General features: G+C 34.3%; 1 protein-coding gene across 7 annotated transcripts in view; it reads right to left on the bottom strand.

The window, feature by feature from the left end:
* The window catches only part of LOC127503615 (transcription factor 4-like), a 159,391-nt gene that overhangs the window by 115,746 nt on the left and 22,441 nt on the right, over positions 1–21,204 (bottom strand). For all 7 annotated transcript variants that reach the window (XM_051877642.1, XM_051877640.1, XM_051877639.1 and 4 more), the window contains 2 exons: positions 7,017–7,069; positions 3,883–3,979 (listed from right to left, as the gene is read on the bottom strand). In XM_051877642.1, the coding sequence (XP_051733602.1) occupies positions 3,883–3,979; positions 7,017–7,069 (150 nt within the window). The remainder of the gene's footprint in view (positions 1–3,882; positions 3,980–7,016; positions 7,070–21,204) is intronic.

Consider the following 21,204-nt stretch of genomic DNA (forward strand, 5'->3'; position numbering starts at 1 on the left):
ACACACATGCGTGGTCCTACATGAACGGCCTGGCCTGCTCCCGCGAGGGCTCATCTGTAGTTCCTGCCTGACTGAGCTTGACCTGATGTCTTCATCAAACACACACTTACACACACACACTATGGTAATCATTCATGCTACCATCACTGTACCATGGTACTTTTTGTGCATGCAACAAGTCTCGTTTAAAGCTTTTTTTCACATATTCATCTGTCTTTAGTGTGTTTAATGTTGCTGTTTGAGCATGAAAAAGAGTTTCTGAACTCCCTTGAGTTTTCTTCAAAATATTCCTCATTTAAATAATTCAGAATAAAGGGGCGGGGCCTGGTTGAGTTAGTTAGTAGTGTGTTGAAACTGGCGGTTATGGTAAGGGGCGGGGCATTTCCCAAACACCAATCACAACACACTGCTCCAGCCGACCAATCAGAGCACATCGTGCTTTTCAGAAGGAGGGGCTTCATAGAGACAGGAACTAAACAGAGCGTTACTGACAGACTGGGAAGAGAGGAGCTGCACAATAGAGAATATGAGGAAAATAATCAACATTCAATCTAGTAGAGCACAAAAACAACATCAAGAAAAATCTTAAATGAAATTTGGACTAATAAATTGTGTCATCTTGAGATCATTATCATGATAATATTAATAATAATAGTCTGTCTTTCTTTCTGATTAGTTCAGAGGCGTGTCCTAAAGCAGTGAACCAATCAGACACTTTCTCCCAGGAATATCAGGACGCCTTCTGGAATTCCTGTTTCTCCTGTATTCCAGATGTCAGAGCTCCATAAAACACGGCATTTACAGTCTTTCTACTTTAACAAACAAACACAACTGCGTCTGAAAAACTAACCAGCACTAACGCGGTCTGAAGATCGATTTTACACTCATCATGGAGTTTAGATTTCTGATACCATTGAATAAAATTTACCATGGTGCGGCTATAATTTACTCCAAAATATGAATGTTTTTACTAAGGGTATATATGGAATAATCACAATTTGTAATGATTTAAAACTTTAACACTGTCATAATGAAGCATCCTTGAAATTAAAATAAATAATTGTTGTGTTTTTTTAATCACAATTTATTCCTGAGAGACAGAAAAAAATAATAATTTAAATAATTTAAAGAAAAACAATAGTATTAAAAAAAGTCAAAAGGCTAAAAACATAAATATATATATATAACTTTTTGTCACTTGTATCACCCAGCTCTAATGGTGTAATGGTTACCATGGTAAATGTTCATAAGGGATGGATTCATCTGTTTGTCTGTTGAGAAGCGATCTCTTTAGATTTGAGCGTATGGTCAATTTACACCTAAATGTCCCTGTAGATTCCCTCGGCGGGAGTGACGGATCCACCGCGCTCTGCGTCTCATCAGCACACTGTCAGATCGACCTCAGACGCCACAGAACACACACCTCACTCGCTCGCTCTCTCTCTCTCTCCAGCCGCTGGGATGAAGGAACGTGTTAATGAGATCGGAGGAGGTGAGGAAGAGCAGGTGACGGGAGGGTCGCAGGACTTCAGGACCCTCCAACCCTTGAACCCTCCTGACCGTCTGTGTGTGTGTGTGTGTGTGTGTGTGTGTGTGTGTGTACACACTGATGAGTGTAACAGACATCTATTATAAAACACATTACCAGCATAACACTTACATATATGTTTGTACTTAATATTATTATATTAAAACCCTGATATTAATTTATTTATAAAAAATATATGACTAATAATTAATAATAATATCAACAAATTAAATAACATAATTTTAATATAACATTTTAATTTCTGATGTTTATCTTACTGAACGTATATGTATGCATATTAATTTTAATTTGATATTTTTCTCTTTAAAATACATGGACTTTTACTCTATTGTTTGTGCCATTAGACACTTAAATGTTACTGTATTTTATAATATAATATAATATAATATAATATAAAGATACATTGCTTTTTTTCTAAAATTAAGTTATAATTCATTTTAAGTTTTAGTTAAGTTTACATTTTGATTAAAAATATAAATATAATATAAATAATAATAAATAATTTTAATGATCTTTACATATAATTTAGAGCTCAAAATTATATTATTATATCAAAAAATAGTATAAAGTAATTTATAATTATATTATACATTTATTCATAAAATGTATTTATAACACATCAATAATATTTTATAATAATATTAACAACTAAAGGTACATTCATTAAAAATTCATAATTATTATTATTTTTTTTTTTACATTTTGATAAAAACCTACAAAAATATAAACAATAATACGTCATTTTAATAACCTTTACATATGTGCTTGAGCTCTAAACAATCTTGTTTTAATAAAATCCTGATATCAATTTACATATATAATCATAATTTATAATATATAATAAAAATAATAATTATTATTATTATAATAATTTATAATGATATTAACAAATTAAACAATTTAATAATACTAATTATTAAATAATTTAATTATATATAATTTATTTTTATATCAAGTAAATATACTGATAATAATACATTTAATTATTAATAAATGTAATTTATAATAATGATATATATTTTTTTATAACTTAAAAAAACTCTTCAAATTTATTAGATAGATAGATAGATAGATAGATAAAGATATATAGATATAGACATAGAATGAAGTCCAGTCTTATTGTTGCTCAGAAAGCAAAACACAGTCACTCCCATCTTTCTTTTTTTTTCATTCCACATCATTTCAAAAAAAGTGCTCTAATAAATTACGAGCAATCACAGAGGTCAGCACTTTTCAAACAAACTTCTCTATATGCATAAAATACTGCAGGCCGACAGGAAAAAATGCTTGCTGAATAAACAGCAATAAAGTATTTGTGTCTGAAAACTGCTTGCAGGAGACAACAAGAATCCGGCGGCTCTTAACTGGGCCTCGCAGAGACCAAACCTGCTTACCAGTCTGGAACTTTTGTGTGCTTCATTTAGCAGGTACATGACAGGAGGAGAACAGTGTGCTGGTGTGGACTGCACCTGCTCACACACACACACACACACACACACACACGCTGCCCGGCCCTCCAATGCAAACAAACATCCTAAAAGTGAGTCGCTATTCCGCTGTGATTAGTCCTTATTAAACACCTCGCTGTTATTACAGACTTCAGCCAATGTTTTGATTACATCCATTAACACACACACACACACTCCGTAATTCAGCCGCTTGTTCTGCAGGTGTACTGAGACTCACAGGTCAGTTTAAAATGAATGCATGTGTTTTAACAGGAAATACATCATCACAGGCAAGGAAACTCAGTATATCGAACGCTTTTCTTAAAGTAGACATAAATATTGAGGTTTTACAACAAAACAACAACGTGCAAAACAGAAAAACATATTTTCTTACATTGCATACTAATAAGTTCCTTTAAGGTCTACATTTATGAAAGAGGGAGATCGGGTCACATGGTTTAAGTCAAGCTTAATTAGTCCAGGGTGATTATCTGACTCACTGACCATGTGCTCACTGGATGAGACCGAGACGCCAGCGGCAAAGTACAGCATTGTGGGTAAATGAGTGCATCCACTCAGAGTGTGATGTGACCTGGCCTGGATAATACCGCTGTAAAACCACAAACTATTGAACAAAGATCCAAAAATGAAAACTCAACTCTTTCAAGAAACACAATCCAGCATGAATCATGAATCAAACGCCAGCAAAACCACAGCCGTTCATTCGACTCCAGGAGGACTGATTCCCAAATGAATCATTCAGATGAATCTGATTCAAACAAATCATCAAAAGAGCCGCTTTTCATTCACAAATGTCAAGCCAAACCATCAGAACAATCAGCAATCCCATCATGCTCAGCTGCAGGCAAGTTTCTCGACTCTTACCTGCTAATCTGGAGTTGACGTACGGCGGAGAGATGCTGTCATGTGACCCCAGGTCCCGACTGGGCATGTGACCGTACTGAGAGCCGTCAGCGTAATTCTGCAGGGGTCAAAGGTTAAAGGTCAAAGGTTTTTATATTCCGAATAAGACACGTGGTTAAATAAGGTTAATATCAATAAATATATACATGATGATACAAAAATAAATGACAGTAGATAAATTATATTATATTTTATTAAGCCTATACATGGTTTGAAAAGATAATACTATGAATTAAAATTCAATAAATATATAAATGATAAAATAAAAAATAATACTTAAATTTTATTACATCTAAAATAAATTAATGACACAAACAATAAAGAGAGAAAGTCCATGTATTTTAAAGAGAAAAATATAAAATAAAAATTAATATGCATACATATGGTACAGTAAGATAAACATCCTAAATTAAAATGACAATAAATAAATAAATGGTAAAATAAAAGATAATACATGCATGATAAATAAATTATATATATATATAATTATTATTATATCCCTCTTATATATTATTATTATCAATAGATTATTACAATGAGAATTTAGTGGTTAAACAAAACGGTTTGTTTTTCCAATTTCAATTATTATTTATGAAATCAAAATAAATGAAAGGAATAATTCACTCAAATTTATTACTGAACAACGTCAATAAAAAAAAAACTATATTAAAACTGTTTCATCCGATATTTGTGCTAAATTGTCATGACAATTAAACACATTTAAATCCCTAAATTCTCATTACTGTAATGAATTTGGTTTGTTTATCTAATTAATTTCTAAATACATAAATGCATAATATAATATAATATAATAATTAATTTAAATTAATTATATAATTAATTAATTAATTTAAATAAATAAATATATTTCTCTTATATATTATCGTTATCTATATATTATTATGATGAGAATTTAGTGGCAAAACAAAAAACATAATATGATATAATATAATATAATATAATTAATATAATATAATATAATATATTATAATATAATATAATAGCTAAAATACACATAAATAATAAAATGTTTATTGTAGTGTGGCCCTATTTAAACAATTTACATATACACACATGGTTCAAAAACATAAATATTAAATTAAAATGACAATAAACATATAAAGATAATACATAAACAAATAACATAATATAATACAGCTAAAATAGACAGATATTGAGGTGTTTAATGGCACAAATAACAAAAAGAGGAAAAATATAAACAGTATGAACTTATACAGTTAATAATACAGTTGGTCTTATTGTGCATAATGTAATAACTTGCTCCACCACTGAAACGACTTTCCTATTTGCCTGACATCACAAATATCTCTTATTTTTCAGTCTTTCTCTCCAAACATCTTCCTCTATATCAGTTTTTTTAATGTCCACTTTATGATCCAATCAAATCTTGACCCTGTCCAGCCTTACATTTTGTCCCAGCTGAATATTCATAAATAGCTGGCATAAATTACACTAGTTCACAGGTCATATGCTCAAGAATTAATGTCAGTCTTGTGCGTGGCTTTCAAGGTAAATTAGTGCTAAAAGTGAAAGCGTGTGGCGACACCCTCAACCTTCGACTGTCATTCAGGTGTAAGTGTGTTTTATTTCCCTTCATCTACAGTTAAAGACACTCCGGGTCACTGGAAATAAAGTGTGTTGACGTTCCAGCTCTGGGAAGTTCATTCACAAAGACGGCGAATGAAAAGTTCACGGGATGTTTTACATAAGGGTGAAGATGTGAATTCATTTGCATTCGGCGGACGTGTGGAGCGGAAAGTTTGTCCGGCGTGTGAAAATGCTCCGTAAGCACGTCCTTGATTCACCTCTGCAGACCTGAGCGCTGCTTCTGCTGATGGCAGACGCTTCCCGCTCTCAAGACCCTATCAAAGCCACCTCTGACCTTTCAGATGACACCGTCAGATCCAGAGGCCAAGAGGAGCCGTGTCAAAATAATGTGCAAAAGTGCAACACATAATGCAGAAATCGGCGAAAGAAAAGACAACCGTGTTCCAAAACCTAAAGAGCTGACTACATAGACAACATCAGAGATCAGACAATCCCACAATGCACTGCAACTAGCTCAAAATGCTAAATTGTTCATCCAAGGTGGCGGATGAGAAACATTATGAGTATTAAAGGCTTAAATTTCATTTATTACTGAACAACGTTGATAAAAAAAAAAAAAAAAAAAAAAAAAAAAACTTACTTTCATGACAATTTTTTCCAATAAATTTCTAATTAATTTTTTCTATATAATATAATATAATATAATATAATAAATCGCTTAAATTAATTAGATAATTAATAAATTTAAATAAATATATTTTTTATTTTTTATTTTTTTTATTATATATTATCATTATCAATATATTATTACTATGAGAATTTAGTGGTAAAACAAAGGTTTGTTTTTCTAATTTCAATTATTATTTAGTAATTTTAGTAATTTTGAAAATCAAAATAAATTCACTCAAATTTATTACTGAACAACGTCAATAAAAAAAACTGTATTAAAATGTTTCATCCAATATTTGTGCTAATTTTTTATGACAATTAAACTCATTTTCATATATATATACACACACATTTAAATAAATATATCATCATCAATATGTGATATTCTATCTACCTATTTATCTATCTATATAATTTCTAATATATATATATATAAATGTAATATATCATCATCATTATATCATCACAATGAAAAATTTGTGGTAAAACAGAGTTTGTTTTTCTAATTTCTATTTTTATTTAGTAATTTTCATGTTTTTTAAAACTAGAATAAACTAAAGGAATAATTCACTCAAATTAAATGTCATTTATTACTGAACAACGTCAATACGAAACTCTCTTAAAACTATTTCACCCAATATTTGTGCACTATATGCATGTTTTTATGCTAAATAGAGTCAATATGTCATGAGTTGAGCAACACGTTAACGTCAAACTCTATTGGCATCAATTGTGAGTCCAAATTAGTCAAAATTTGTTGCCAATACAGCAAGATTCAGAGCAGAACGTCCACGTTTCACGCGTGCCCGAGGTTTGAACACTAAAACCAAAAGCGTTTATAAATGTGTAAAACTCACTTTTGTTGAACGAACTCCATTTCCCCACGACGAACTCGCTCTGTCCTCCAGATCTACAGAGAAAAACAGAAAACAACTCATTTCAGTCATCTATTGATTCATAAATCCTGCTCAAATCTGCATTGAAACGAAAGATTGAGTGTCCTAATTAAATAAAAACAGCTGCCATTCAGACACATTTCCCACAATCCCGCTGTAATGAAGGTCGTCTGTGACATAAATGTGATGTTTACATACAGCAGACCCCGTTTGTACAGGTCTAATCCTAATGACGGAGAAACAATACAACAATGTACACTTTATAAAGGCCGTAATTAACGGCACGCATGTGGCTTCTGTCTTTACATTGTTTCTGGCTCTTTTTCTTCCTGGCTTTATTGAATCGCCCACTGCGAAACTCCCGAAAACCTCTTCTTTCTGCGCTTCGACAAATTCTCTCCCACTCACAATGAGACCTCAATCAAAACACGCTTCCTTTCTCGAGCCGCTCGTAAAACTTCACTTCAAAGCGGCCCTCGGAACGGCGGCGCATGAAAGACGCGCGCTCTTTGTTAAGACGCTCATTTATCGTAAAGTCAACAGCTGATAAAAGGAGCCTCCATTCAGTGAGCCGAACGCACAAGCGTACGGGCCTTCGTGACTTAAAGATAAACAAACAGCTTTAAAATAAGCTCAGATGAAACGGTTAAAAGCAGCAGATCTGTCATCGCGAGCACTGACGTGGGCCGACGGCCAAAACAGAGACAAAAAAGATGCAGGTACAGACTGTCATCGGCTCTCATGACATTCACACAGAGAGATTCCCATTAATCCCAAACTATCCCGCTAAATGAAAGCATGTCCAGGTCACATTGCACCCCAAAACAAAAGAAATAAAGCTTATTTTAAGAACTTTTCATTGTGTTATTACTTTCATGACAAAAGTAATTATAATTTACCTTTATGTAGTTAATAAATAATTTAGTCATTTGAAAAACTACAGGAATAATTCACTCAAAAATATCAATAAGACAGACAGACATTAAAGGAATAATTCATTTAAATAAATATCTAATTTCAATGAGAATTTACGTGTTTTATAGTCATGTCATGCAAAAAAGTCATGCAAAAAATATATATATATCTGTTACACATTTGACATCATTTCCCGTCATAGCCTCTCATAGTCGCTGGATCTGAGGTCACACACACACACACACACACACACACACACACATCTCCAGTCCTCTAGAAGGGTTTCTCTCTTAAAGCCAGTTCAGGTGAGACATAATGAATTTATTTCACACACACACACACACACACACACATCCATTATTTATCAGACTCTCTGTAACTCTCTCTGTAATTTATTACTCTGAATCTCTCTCCTTATCAGCTACTGCCCACACATTCCCATACACACACACACACACACACACACACACCTTTCACCTCTCAAACCTCTCCTTGCACCTGGGGTCTCACTGCCTAGGGCCAGAACAGACCAATAGAACCATATAACACACACACACACACACACACACACACACACACACACACAGAAATTGCAGCTCCATCTTAGTGCAGACGGATGGATTTGGGGAGGAGTGATGAAAAAGAGAAATATGAAAAGATCTGTGTGCGTGTGTGTGCGTGTGTGTGTGTGTGTGTGTGTGTTTCAGTCAGGGTCTGAAATGACTCATTTATACACCAATCTCGGGCGCATTAACGCGAGGTAAAACCACAATATTCTCACCCACACAGAGGAATGATAAAATCACAAATGAAATCTCATTAATATCTCAAATGTTTCTCCTAGAGAGCAATGGAACCAAATTTTAAAATGTCATGTTTAATTAAACGTGTTACTTGCCATTTCTTTTGTAACTGTTTCTGAGATTTACTAGCAATTTCGGAGTGAAAATTGTTTCTACATCAAATTATTATCAGTGTATAGAGTTCCAGAAGAGATCTCAATATGAACTCGAACATTTCTGATCGAATGATCTGAGCTGAAACGAGTCGTCAGTAATTCCAGTCTCACTTCCTGCTGAACCTACTTAGGTTTGTAACTAATTTGCATAATTCCAGTCTATGGTCTTTATTGGCTGAACAGCGTCTCTTTGCCCCGCCCTCAAACACTGTAGTTGTGTCTGAGACTGGAAGAGTTTGGTTCATGTTGTTCATGTCGAGAAGAAGCTGTTTTCTGCTGCCAAAGCAAATCCACTTTGATGAGATTGATACGGTAAAACCCACGCCATCGTTACTGTTCGTATCACTGCGAATCAAGAGCCGAGTTAATGAGCATTTGGTTTCTGACCAATCACAACAGACAGAGCTGTCTCTCTGAGAGGCGGGGCTTAGAGAGACCGAATCCTTGATGAACCGTTCCAAACACTGTGAGAAAAGAGCTGATGCTGCAGAAAATTAAAGTGTTTTTTGACCTTGGATGCATGTGAATCTACTGTAGGAGACTGCAGAACAAAATTAGAAGTCTTTAAAAATAGCATAACAGGGCACTTTAAGGGAAACACATGAGATAAAGTTGATACTCCAGTAAAAATCAACTGAGAATTCAAAGAGAAACCTCTGAGCAATAACATGTCTTCTAGCCAATTTCAGTTTAATGTGCCTCATTAGCATGACAGATAACCTAGCTTAGCTGGTTTAGTTTACAACGAAAATGGCGCACAATCTCTCTGTTCAGAAACACAGAACCTGCATCGAGTCCAAAACCGCTCAGAATCATCGTTCAGTGCTGTGAGACGCCAAACTCAAAGTCTGCTGGTCTGATCTACTGAAGCTGGTGTCATGACAGAAGATCAAACTTCTGTTTCTGTGTTTTCAATCAGATCTGATTGACATTCATATGATCAATAATACAGTAAAAATGTGAAATATTATTACAATGTAAAATATCTGTTTTCTATGTGAATATATAGTAAAGTGTAATTTATATCCAGTGATCAAAGCTGAATTTTCAGCATCATTACTCCAGTCTTCAGTGTCACATGATCCTTCAGAAATCATTCTGATATGATGATTTGATTGATCAGTCAATCAATCAATCATTTAAAATAAAGTAAATACTGACATCACAGTGGCCTCATGTTCAGGACACGATGGAATATTGTTTTATTAGGAATATTTACTTGAAGCTTAAATATTGTTTTGCATCAAATATTGTTTGAATTGTGTGTGTGTGTGTGTGTGTGTGTGTGTGTGTGTGTGTGTGTGTGTCCGGCCCCTCGTCAGCGTCTAATGAAGTTACAGTGACAGATGAGTGTGTGTGTGTCTTTCACAGATGAAATTAAAGCTCCTGACACAAAACAGACTCATATTAATAGTGTTACGTGTGCTGTGAGACACAAACAGAGCCTGTCTCTCTCTCTCTCTCTCTCTCTCTCTCTCTGTCTATCCCTCCTTTCATCTGTCGCTCTCTGGCCTTCAACTCAAAGCAGAAGAGACAGAAAACAAGAGGAAAAGAGAGCAGATGAGATAATGAAAACATTTAGGAATATTAGCTATTGTTCACTGTAGACAGAGAATGTATACTTCAAAATAAAATAAAATGTAAATATTATTTAGTGTCTGTTACTGCATTAAAACACAAGTTGCATTTGTGGTAGTGTGTGTCTCGTCACATAATGACAATGATATTTATATGACTTTATACTGTACATACTGTATATTATCTCCCCTGCCGATCACAGAAAACTCTCTGCATTTTTACATTTTCAAAAAAAAAACTCATTCTATATGATTTAAAAGCTGTTTTCCCTCATGGAGACCCTAAAAATGTCCTCACAATGACAAAGATTTTGGATTTTGCCATCTTTGTGGGGACATTTTGTCCCAGTAACGTAGGATTTACCTGAACCACACACACACACACACACACACACACACAGTGACGGTGGGTCATTAACCCAGACCTCCGCTGTCAGCTGGACTCCCAACATGTCAGTATATCAGACGACCCATAAACCCCTGCTCTGATCCAGCACAGACCTCATGAGCTTAATAACAGAGCTGTCACACACACACACACACACACACACACACACAGATTAACTTACACACGCACACTCAAACACACTCTCTCACACACACTCTCACTTCATGCTCGCACACACACACATTAACTCACTCACACACACACACTCTAACTCACTCGCTCACAGTCACACATTCACACACAATTACACGCACACAAATTAACTTACACACGCTTACACTCAATTACTCACACTCACTCACACACACTCACTCACACTCATACACACTCTCATTCATGCTCGCACACGCACACACTCACACACATACTCACACTCACTACCACTCGTTCACACACACTCACATACACACGCTCACTCATAGACACTCTCACTTATGCTCGCACACACACTCACACACAATCTCACTCACATACACACACAATCACAAACACTCACATACACTCACTCATACACACTCTCACTCATGCTCACACACACTCATACTCACGCTCACTAACGCTTGTGCACACACACTCACTCACACACACACACACACTCACTCATACACACTCTCACTTATGCTCGCACACACACTCACACACACACACTCACTCATACACACTCTCACTTATGCTCGCACACACACTCACACACACAATCTCACTCACTCACATACACACACACTCACAAACACACACTCACTCACTCACACTCACATACACTCACTCATACACACTCACACACACTCATACTCACGCTCACTAACGCTTGTGCACACACACACACTCACTAACACAAACACACTCACTCACACACCAAAGATCATTCACATGGTTTCATGCATTGTTCATGTTCTTTAATATCAGATGATGGATGGATGGTTGAAAAATCATTTCTCATCAACCGCTGCTCCACATTCAGTAACACATTTGAGTGTTTTTATTCTCAGGACAGAATTTTATGAGAAACGCCTGAGATGAAGTTGATGCTTTAAATGAAACAAATAAGAGCTCCATTAATTCTTCTTCATGCAAAATCAACATGTGAAGAACACATTCATCCTCAGGACTTCCAGTGGTTTGATCAGAAGCTCACTCACACCCGAACCCTGGTGAAACCGCTGTAAACACGCGTCCTCCGGTGGTTTAGTGCTTCTCATCAGGTGTGTTTGGATTGAAAGAGCTCCTGACGGATATTAGCAGGTGTGCTTCACTCTCTCTCGTTCTCTCTCTCTCTGGGAATGTGCCATTATTCCCAGCATATCCTCCACTAAACGCAAATTCCAGCATTCCCGAACGCACCTCCCCCCAAAACAAGATGCAGAGCGGCTGCTCACATCTGGAGAGAGACGCAAACCAGCAGGAATGAAGGGACGAGACGAGGAAAGACTCAAGAATATACACATCTGCACACACACGTGTGTCTTTAGCCAAGACACAGTTATACTTCCATGCATCTGATCACAGTAGAGCAATGACTTTCTTCTACCCTAAAGATCAGTGGTAAAAGCAACAATGCTAGAGATGTTTGACTTACTAATAAACGTGAAGAAGTAATGTGAGATCAGAGAAAGGCAGAGAGACGTGAAATGAGACGGGGCCGATCCCCGTGATTCAGTCATTATCACCAAACCGCTCAAGCTCCTTTCCTGTACGACGCTCAAGGGAATGACCTCATTTCCTGGGCTCAACATGCACAGAGAGGGTCTATTCACATCTAACCCCTAAACATGACCTTTGACCTCTTTACCACCACACACACAATATGAGGAACACACACGTGTAACATCACTTTTGTGTTTTAGTATCATGACACTAGTAGGGCTGAGCGATTCCAAAAATAAAATAAAATAAAATAAAATAAAATAAAATAAAATAAAATAAAATAAAATAAAATAAAATAAAATAAAATAAAATAAAATAAAATAATAAAATAAAATAAAATAAAATAAAATAGTTTTTTTGTAGGTCTGCAGAATTTGGCCAAAAATGTTGTGGTTGTAAACCAATATGACTACAAAATAATAATAATGTCAACATGACTACAAATTATTATTATTATTATTATTATTATTATAAATAAATAAATAAATAAATAAAATTATGATTATTGTTGTTGTTATTACAAAATATTAATTATATATTATTAAATATTAATGATAATAATAAAATATTATACAAAATTAGAAATTACTATTGTAATGTTTTACTTTAAAATAAAAAAATGCATAAAAATGAAATAATAATAATAATAAAATAACAGTACAACTGTAAAATTAGAATACTTATATTTATGGCTGTTTTTAATTTCTTCATTTTAAAAATATTATTAATATATTATATTTTATATGTTCTAATTATTAACAATAATGATAATACATAAAATATTATACAAAATTATAAGTATTGCTATTATAATTTTTTACTTAATTTAAAAATGCATAAATATAATAATAATAATAATAATAATAATAAAATAACAGTACAACTGTAAAATTAGAATACAAATATTTATTGCTGTTTTCATTTCTTCATTTTCAAAATATTATTATTAATATATTACATATTATTAAATATTATCATTATTAGTAATAAATAAAGAAATATTACTATTGTAATATTTTATTTCAAAATAAAAACAAATTGCATAATGAAAAATGATAACAATAATAATTTTATTTTACAGTAAAACTGACTAAAAACTAATATTTATAGCCGTTTTAATTTCTTCATTTTCAAACGTTAAATCATCAAGCTTTTATTTTGGTGGAATTTTACATGGTTTAGTGCGATTTTCAAATCGCAAAAAAAAAGATTGTTTTATTTCGATTAATCGTGCCGCCCTACATACTATAACAACAAAACCACATGGTCTGTCTGGGACCGATTTTGTGTTTATGTATTAAAAAAAGAAGCCTTGGAGCTTGACATTGTGTCCCAAATTACGACAAGGCTCTCAAAATGATGGATTGATTTTTAAAAGAAGAATAATTTGACAGATTCAGACTCCACTCTCTTAAACGTTAGTTCCCCTCTTGAAAAACACATTTTTCTTCCATCTTCTCTTTCGTTTTTTGGTTCTTAAATTAAATTCAATCTTTGTTCCCACATCCTGAGGCCACTGACGTCTCACCGCACCACAGAGAACGTCCAGATGATTCATCTCGTGGCCACGGCGGCTTTCAGCATCAAAAACGGGAACAGACCGGCGTTCTCTCTGAATCTGTCAGAAGCCGTTACTCGCGTTCAGGGCCGGATCGTGTTTTTACAACATTACATAAAACAGACGACGTGAAACCGCACCTGCAGCTGCACGAAAACCAGCGAGGAAAACAAACACAGCGATGGAAAAGATCTGGAGAGGAATGTTGCTCGCGACGGGTTAACCAAACCTGCACTAGTCTCTCTAGGTTACAGCAGCACCTGCGCTCACCAGAGGAAGAACAGACTCTCTCTGTGTCTTTTATTGCCTGTCGTTGGTGGTTTGGCTTCCTGATGGCAGTTACAGATGTCGAGAGGTTCAAACTCTTAGTCAGGAAGGTGTTGAGCTCTAGATGACGTCTGAGTGAACGAGAGCAAGTGCATTAATAATGATCGTCTGGGAAAATGAGCTCCGTATTACTGGACATGAACAGAGTGAAAGTTTCTCCTCAAAGTGATTCATAAATCAAACATACAGTTACTAAAATCTGATACCAAACAACAAATGAACCGCCATGACAAACAAACTCAAACAGACGGCGATAGATTAACATATGATATTTACTAAACCAGTAAAAGTCAGCATATTAGAATGATTTCTGAAGGATCATGTGACACTGAAGACTGGAGTAATGATGCTGAAAATTCAGCTTTGATCACTGGATATAAATTACACTTTACTATATATTCACATAGAAAACAGCTGTTTTAAATTCTAATAATATTTCATAATTTTTACTGTATTTTTGATCAAATAAATGCATCCTTGGTGAGCAGAAAAGACTCTTTCAAAAATATAAAAGAAAAGGTATTCCATGCAATAAAATCCAAACTTTGACATCAGTTCACCTCTCATGACCGTGGCACTAATATCACAGCGGCGGGAAAACATTATGCTCCATTAAAAAAACAATGCCGAGAGAATTCCCTGCTTCCGGCTTCCTGTTTCCCAAATGGGGATTTCCATGCATTGATTGTGGTTTATTCTCATCCTGATCTGAACAAGAGCTCACAGAGGCCGCGGAGAGACTGAACACGGGTCACGGCAGCGGTCACTGGCCCAAATCCTGCACACAATATTATAACGTTCGGATCCGGACGGGAACAACAAACATCCTCTGAAACAATGAAGGAATAATGACAAAAAAAATGAACCCATGGTCCTAGAAAAGATATATATAACCTCAGTACTGAGTCACACAAACAGCACAGATGTGTATGTGTATGTCAGATCAACACTTCAAAGTCTGAGATTAATATTTCAAAAATGTCTTGACAGGGAAAGAGCATCACTGATGTTAGAGGAGATCAGATGATGGGGTCAGCTGTCTTAAACACACATGCTGAATTTACTGCGAAGATTTACATCACACACCACAGAAATGAGTCAAACCTGTGGAGAACATAAGCAACTCATATTTCACCTCGAAATCAAGAGAAATCATGCTGATTTTGTATTTAAAAAAAATGGACAAACAAGGCAAATAAAAGCAAAGATATATTTCATATATATATATATATATATATATATATCAAATTTATTGCATTATAGTGAGAATTACAAAAATATTTTTTATATATTTTTTGACATTGTTTCCATGTCAATCAACACTGAAACCCCTAAAACTATCACTATGGTAATGGAAAAAAATTAATTTAATAAATAAAAACAATGATATTTTTTATTAATCATTGTAAAAAAAAAAAAAAAAAAGGTTATTATATTATCACAGTGACACTGCAAAAAATTTATTTTTTATTTATGTATTTATTTATTGCATTGTGACATTATTTTCATGACAATTAATACATTGAAACCTATAAAATTCTCATTATTGTAACAGAAAAGACAATGAATAAAAAAAATATGGTATTATTTATTTATTATTCATATAAATTAAATAAAAAATCATAATGAAATTAATATCACAATGACGATGTGAAAAAGCAGGCTTTATTTTCTAAAGTATAAGCAAAATAAAAAGGTGTAATTTTTGGGCATGTTTTCGTGAGATGAACCTATGTGACTTCAGAAATAAACTTCAGACGAGTTGACCTGACAGTATTTAAACACATTTAACATGCAAGAACTTTAAAATTTTAAAGTTAAAACTGGCCTTGGCGAGTAAATAATACAGAGTTACTGCATGGTCAGTTGGCCGGAACCTTGTTTCACCCTCATTTCTCAGTCACACACACATTTCAGATCACCTGGATGCACCTAGTTCGTGATAATTCCACATAAAAATAAGACTGCACAACAAAAAGCAAACGAAACCCACCGCAAGACCATCAAGATCTCAGAAAGCAGAAGTGAGAGCTGCTCTGTCGCTCTCCATCAGCGTGAGGCTGAGAGGAGCTGAAACTAATGTTCCCGCATGTTTACCTCACCAAATTATTTAAACCAGCGCTGCCTCTCAGCTCCAAATGACACCGAAACACTCAAACGAGCTGCCGTTTACAGTCTGTGTCAAAGCCTTCAGAGAGCTGAAGCTTCCACACATTCACACTGACAACAGGAGCGTTCACTCGCTCGCAGTGTAGACATGAAGTCAGAAAACACATTCGTGTGTGTGTGTGACACTGTTTTCACATCTGGTCTGATTGCTTGATCTGAATCACACCACTTACAGCCGCCTCACCTCACTTTCTGCAACTTCAACGCTACTGTCACTGTATAGCGCCGGTATTTACACAACAATAAAATTACTTTTTTTGTAATCAGTATTTTTGTCTTAATATCTCAAAATCGCATATTTACACTCAAAAATGAAAACTATCCCATGATTTACTCACTCTCAAGCCATCCTAGGTGTATATGACTATCTTCTTTCAGTCAAACACAATCAGAGTTATATTAAAAAATATTCTGGCTCTTCCAAGCTTTATAATGGGAGTGAATGGAGGGCGAGATTTTGAAGCCCAAAAAAAGCGCATACATCCATCATAAAATATACCGTAAACTAGTAATTATATGGTCTATAAAGGTATAAAGATATTCTTCTTACAAAAACCCATTGCTTCGCTTCAGAAGGCCTTTATTGACCCCCTTGAGTCGTATGGATTACTTTTATGATGGATGGATGCACTTTTTTGGGCTTCAAAATCTCACCCCCCATTCACTCCCATTATAAAGCTTGGAAGAGCCTGAATATTTTTAATATACCTCTGACTGTGTTCATCTGAAAGAAGACAGTCATATATACCTAAGATGGCTTGAGGGTGAGTAAATCATGGGATAATCTTCATTTTTGGGTGAACTATCCCTTTAATATTTCGTTGGTTCTTTCTTGTTTTCGCATAAACATAATTGTTTATTTTCAGTTATTTCACTTTAATGGCATTGAGAAGGACCTATTAATTGCCATTAAAGTGAAATTACTGAACCTAAACATACAAGCTTGGTATATATATACAGCCAAACCAAAAATTATTCAGACGTTTTTATATTTTTTAAATATTTTTATTAGTGGGTGCAGGACACTACAGTTCATTTATGTAAGTGAGGATAGCAAAATAAAGTAAACTGTGACATATTATACCCAAAAATTCTACCAGTAAAATTAATACAATTTTGAAATTATTCAGACACTTTGACCTGACCATGTTTTGCTTAAGTGTTATCTGACATAATTAAGATTATTTTTTTCTGACACAGTTTAACTCTGAGATCTTGTCATATTTTATTACCATTTTTTTTAATTATAGTGAATAAACTGTATTAATGAATGAAATGTTCAAGGTGTCTGAATAAATTTTGGTTTGACTGTATATAATATATATATATATATATATATATGTACCCAAATATACTAAATATGAACATATTTTGAATTTTGAAATAATATATAAAAATAATGAAAAAAGACAAAAAAGTAATTAAAACTGCATAATAATATGAAGATAATACAAAGATAATTTGATTTAATATGACACTTAAATTTTAAATTAATCTAAATTTTGAGAAGTCTAAAATAAATAAATACATTATACAAACAAAACAAAACAAAAAAAAAGTCCAATGGATTATGAAATGTCTTCATGACAAGTTGTTAAACCACCTGCTAAATAAAATTGAAAAAGATTTAAAATATAGGCCTACCATATACTAAACCAATAGAAATGACTAAAATAAATTTACTTTATATGCATTTAAATAAATAAGTAAATATTTTTCCCCAAAGGTGTATGAAAAATAAATTTAACTCAATATATTTTTTTCTGACAAGAAGTCATTGTCTGTCATTAAATGCACCTGTTGAATAAACTGAAGTAAGATAAAATAAATGTATTATTATATGCTTTTCTAACAACCAACAGAAACACAAACCGGCTGGTTAAGAAAAAAAACTCAGACTTCAGATAAAAATATGTCTTATATTACATGACAAGGCAAATGATTTGGCCTCAATATCTGTGCTGTACTGGAGTCCACATAAACCGAAGCCACCAAGTTCATTAAAAACAGCTTTTCACACAGTCAACCGAAGCAAGCTCTGACGTGAAGTGGACTCGGGTCCGCAGCGCTGTACAAACGCCCCGCGTTGGGCGCCAACTGATAGGATCGCACTTGTTTGATGTCAGAAAGGAACGCCGCGATTCCCTTCGGCAGAACTGCGAGGTCCTTTCGGATTTCACCCCGATACCCAGCGCCATAGAGACGTGGTGGCAGCATCGCCATGGCGATGGCTCTGGGATTGACACCTCGCTGTCACCCTATTCTTGGTTTAGAGGAGTCAGAGTGAGAAAGCGCTAACAAGTTAGCAATCAGCGTGGGTGACAGCACACTCTTTCACCACGGGATACACACACACACACACATCATCTCATTCACTTCCACACACTGCGCTAAAACACACACACTCAGAGTGGCATTGTGGGAAAACGATGAAAAGAAAAAAGTGGCGATAGATCCAGACCTTCACAATGGAAGCTAACACACACACACACACACATGGCGAAGGCTGTCTCTCTCTCTCAGCTCACAGCAAATCATATCAGATGTCTCAGAGTAACTCCATTAGAAACCGATTACAGCTTAATGTCTGTCTAAACGCATTATCAACCTTCAGCCAACCTCTGAATATTTCAACATAATACCGACTTAATCCTGAAAATATAATGGACTCAGTGAGTGGATGCACGTCTACTTACACTCTCATTTATTCATTTATCATCGTTCTTTCTATTTCTCTCATAGACACACAGAACGTGTGTGTTTATCGCGGTTTACAGCCTCATTGGGACAAAAATAAACAATAAATGTGTTTCACAGATTCATTTACTGTTTTTTTAATCCCTTCTAAATCAAAAACGTCTTTTTTTTATCATACAACCTCAGTAGAAATCTCAAGTATGTTAATAATCGACATTTATCATGATTCACAAGCTCTTGATTCGATTTGATTCGATATTGATTCATTTCAATAGATTCACAAATTCACATTTCACAGATTCATTTTGTGTTTTTTAATCCCATTTAAATCACAAACATCTTTGTTTTTCCTCACACAACCTCAGTAAAAATCTCAAGTACGTTTATAATCGACATTTATAATGATTCACAAGCTCTTGATTCGATTCGATTTTGATTCATTTCAATAGATTCATTTGCATTTCAGATTCATTTTCTGTTTTTTAATCCCGGCTAAATCACAAACGTCTTTGTTTTTCCTCGCACAACCTCAGTAAAAATCTCAAGTATGTTAATTATCAACATTTATCAGGATTCACAAGCTTTTCATTTGATTTTGCTTTGTTTCAGTCGATTCATTTGCATTTCACATATTTTTTTAATCCTGTCTAAATCACAAACGTCTTTGTTTTTCTCAGACAACCTCAGTAAAAAAAAAAAACTCAAGTATCAAGTAAAAATTGAATTAATGTCATTACTTATTGACATTTATCGTGATTCACAAGCTGTTTCAATTTCATTTTCGATTCTGATTCAGTATCGATTTGTTTCAATATGGTTCTCATTGAGGTCTCCAGATTTTTCTGCTGGAAATGAATAGATCTCAACATTTTGCCAAAACACCAAAGGTCTGCAATCAAAAGTCTCAATTTTATCTCAAGCATTTCTCATGTTTGACCCAGCACACTCTATGTAAACAATTTAATAACTTGTCTTAAAGGGACAGTCAAAATAAATACATGATTTTCTTTTTTTTCTGTTGAACACATAAGATAATTTGAATAACTTGACTAATACAAATTACCCAAAAAGACAAAGTTGATATTTCAATGAAGCACAACTGAGAAGTCAATAAAAGTCTCCTGAGCTATTGTATCATCTGAGAAACAACATTTTCATCTGGGAAAGGTCTTGTGTGAATATCAGCTGATGGTCACGACTGAATGTAAACATAAATCCAATTGAAATCAGTTGTTGCTCCTGCATCTTAAGAGTTTCTTTGCTCACTGCACGTCACAGACTGAACATGAAAGACATTTAAAACGGACAGTAATCCAATATCTGCTGATTCAATCAAACATTTAATTCCACATGCCTGGAAATCAAGGTGGGCTGATTAGTTGTTACACAGACCTAAACTCCAGACACACAAGAACGGTGACAATCAACAAATGTAAAAAGATCTTAACTAAGTTTTGCAAAAAGGCCAGAAAACAGCGATACAATTATCCTGTAACAGTAACCGCATTATTTTTTTCATGCAATATTGCATTTCTAGCTAAATTGTTCCATTTGAAATTCTTTGTTCAAACTGTGTTTGACTAGTTGCGACAACATTTGGGGGAAATCTGTTGATCTAGCATGGGTTTTTATGTAGTTTCAATTAACTCACTTTTTTTTAGTATTCAACGTTGTCGGGTGGAAACCTTGTATCTCCAAAAATGCTACTTTTTTAAATAATTAACTCTTTCCCTGCCGTTGATGGAATTTTCCCGAATTTTTTTCCATGTTTTCACTGTTAGTGGGAATCCAGAATACACTAGTACAGAATCTCCAGATCAAAACACAAGAAAAAAGGAGCAGAAACAAGTGATAAA

Source organism: Ctenopharyngodon idella, chromosome 21 (genome assembly GCF_019924925.1).
Source record: "Ctenopharyngodon idella isolate HZGC_01 chromosome 21, HZGC01, whole genome shotgun sequence".
Taxonomy (NCBI): domain Eukaryota; kingdom Metazoa; phylum Chordata; class Actinopteri; order Cypriniformes; family Xenocyprididae; genus Ctenopharyngodon; species Ctenopharyngodon idella.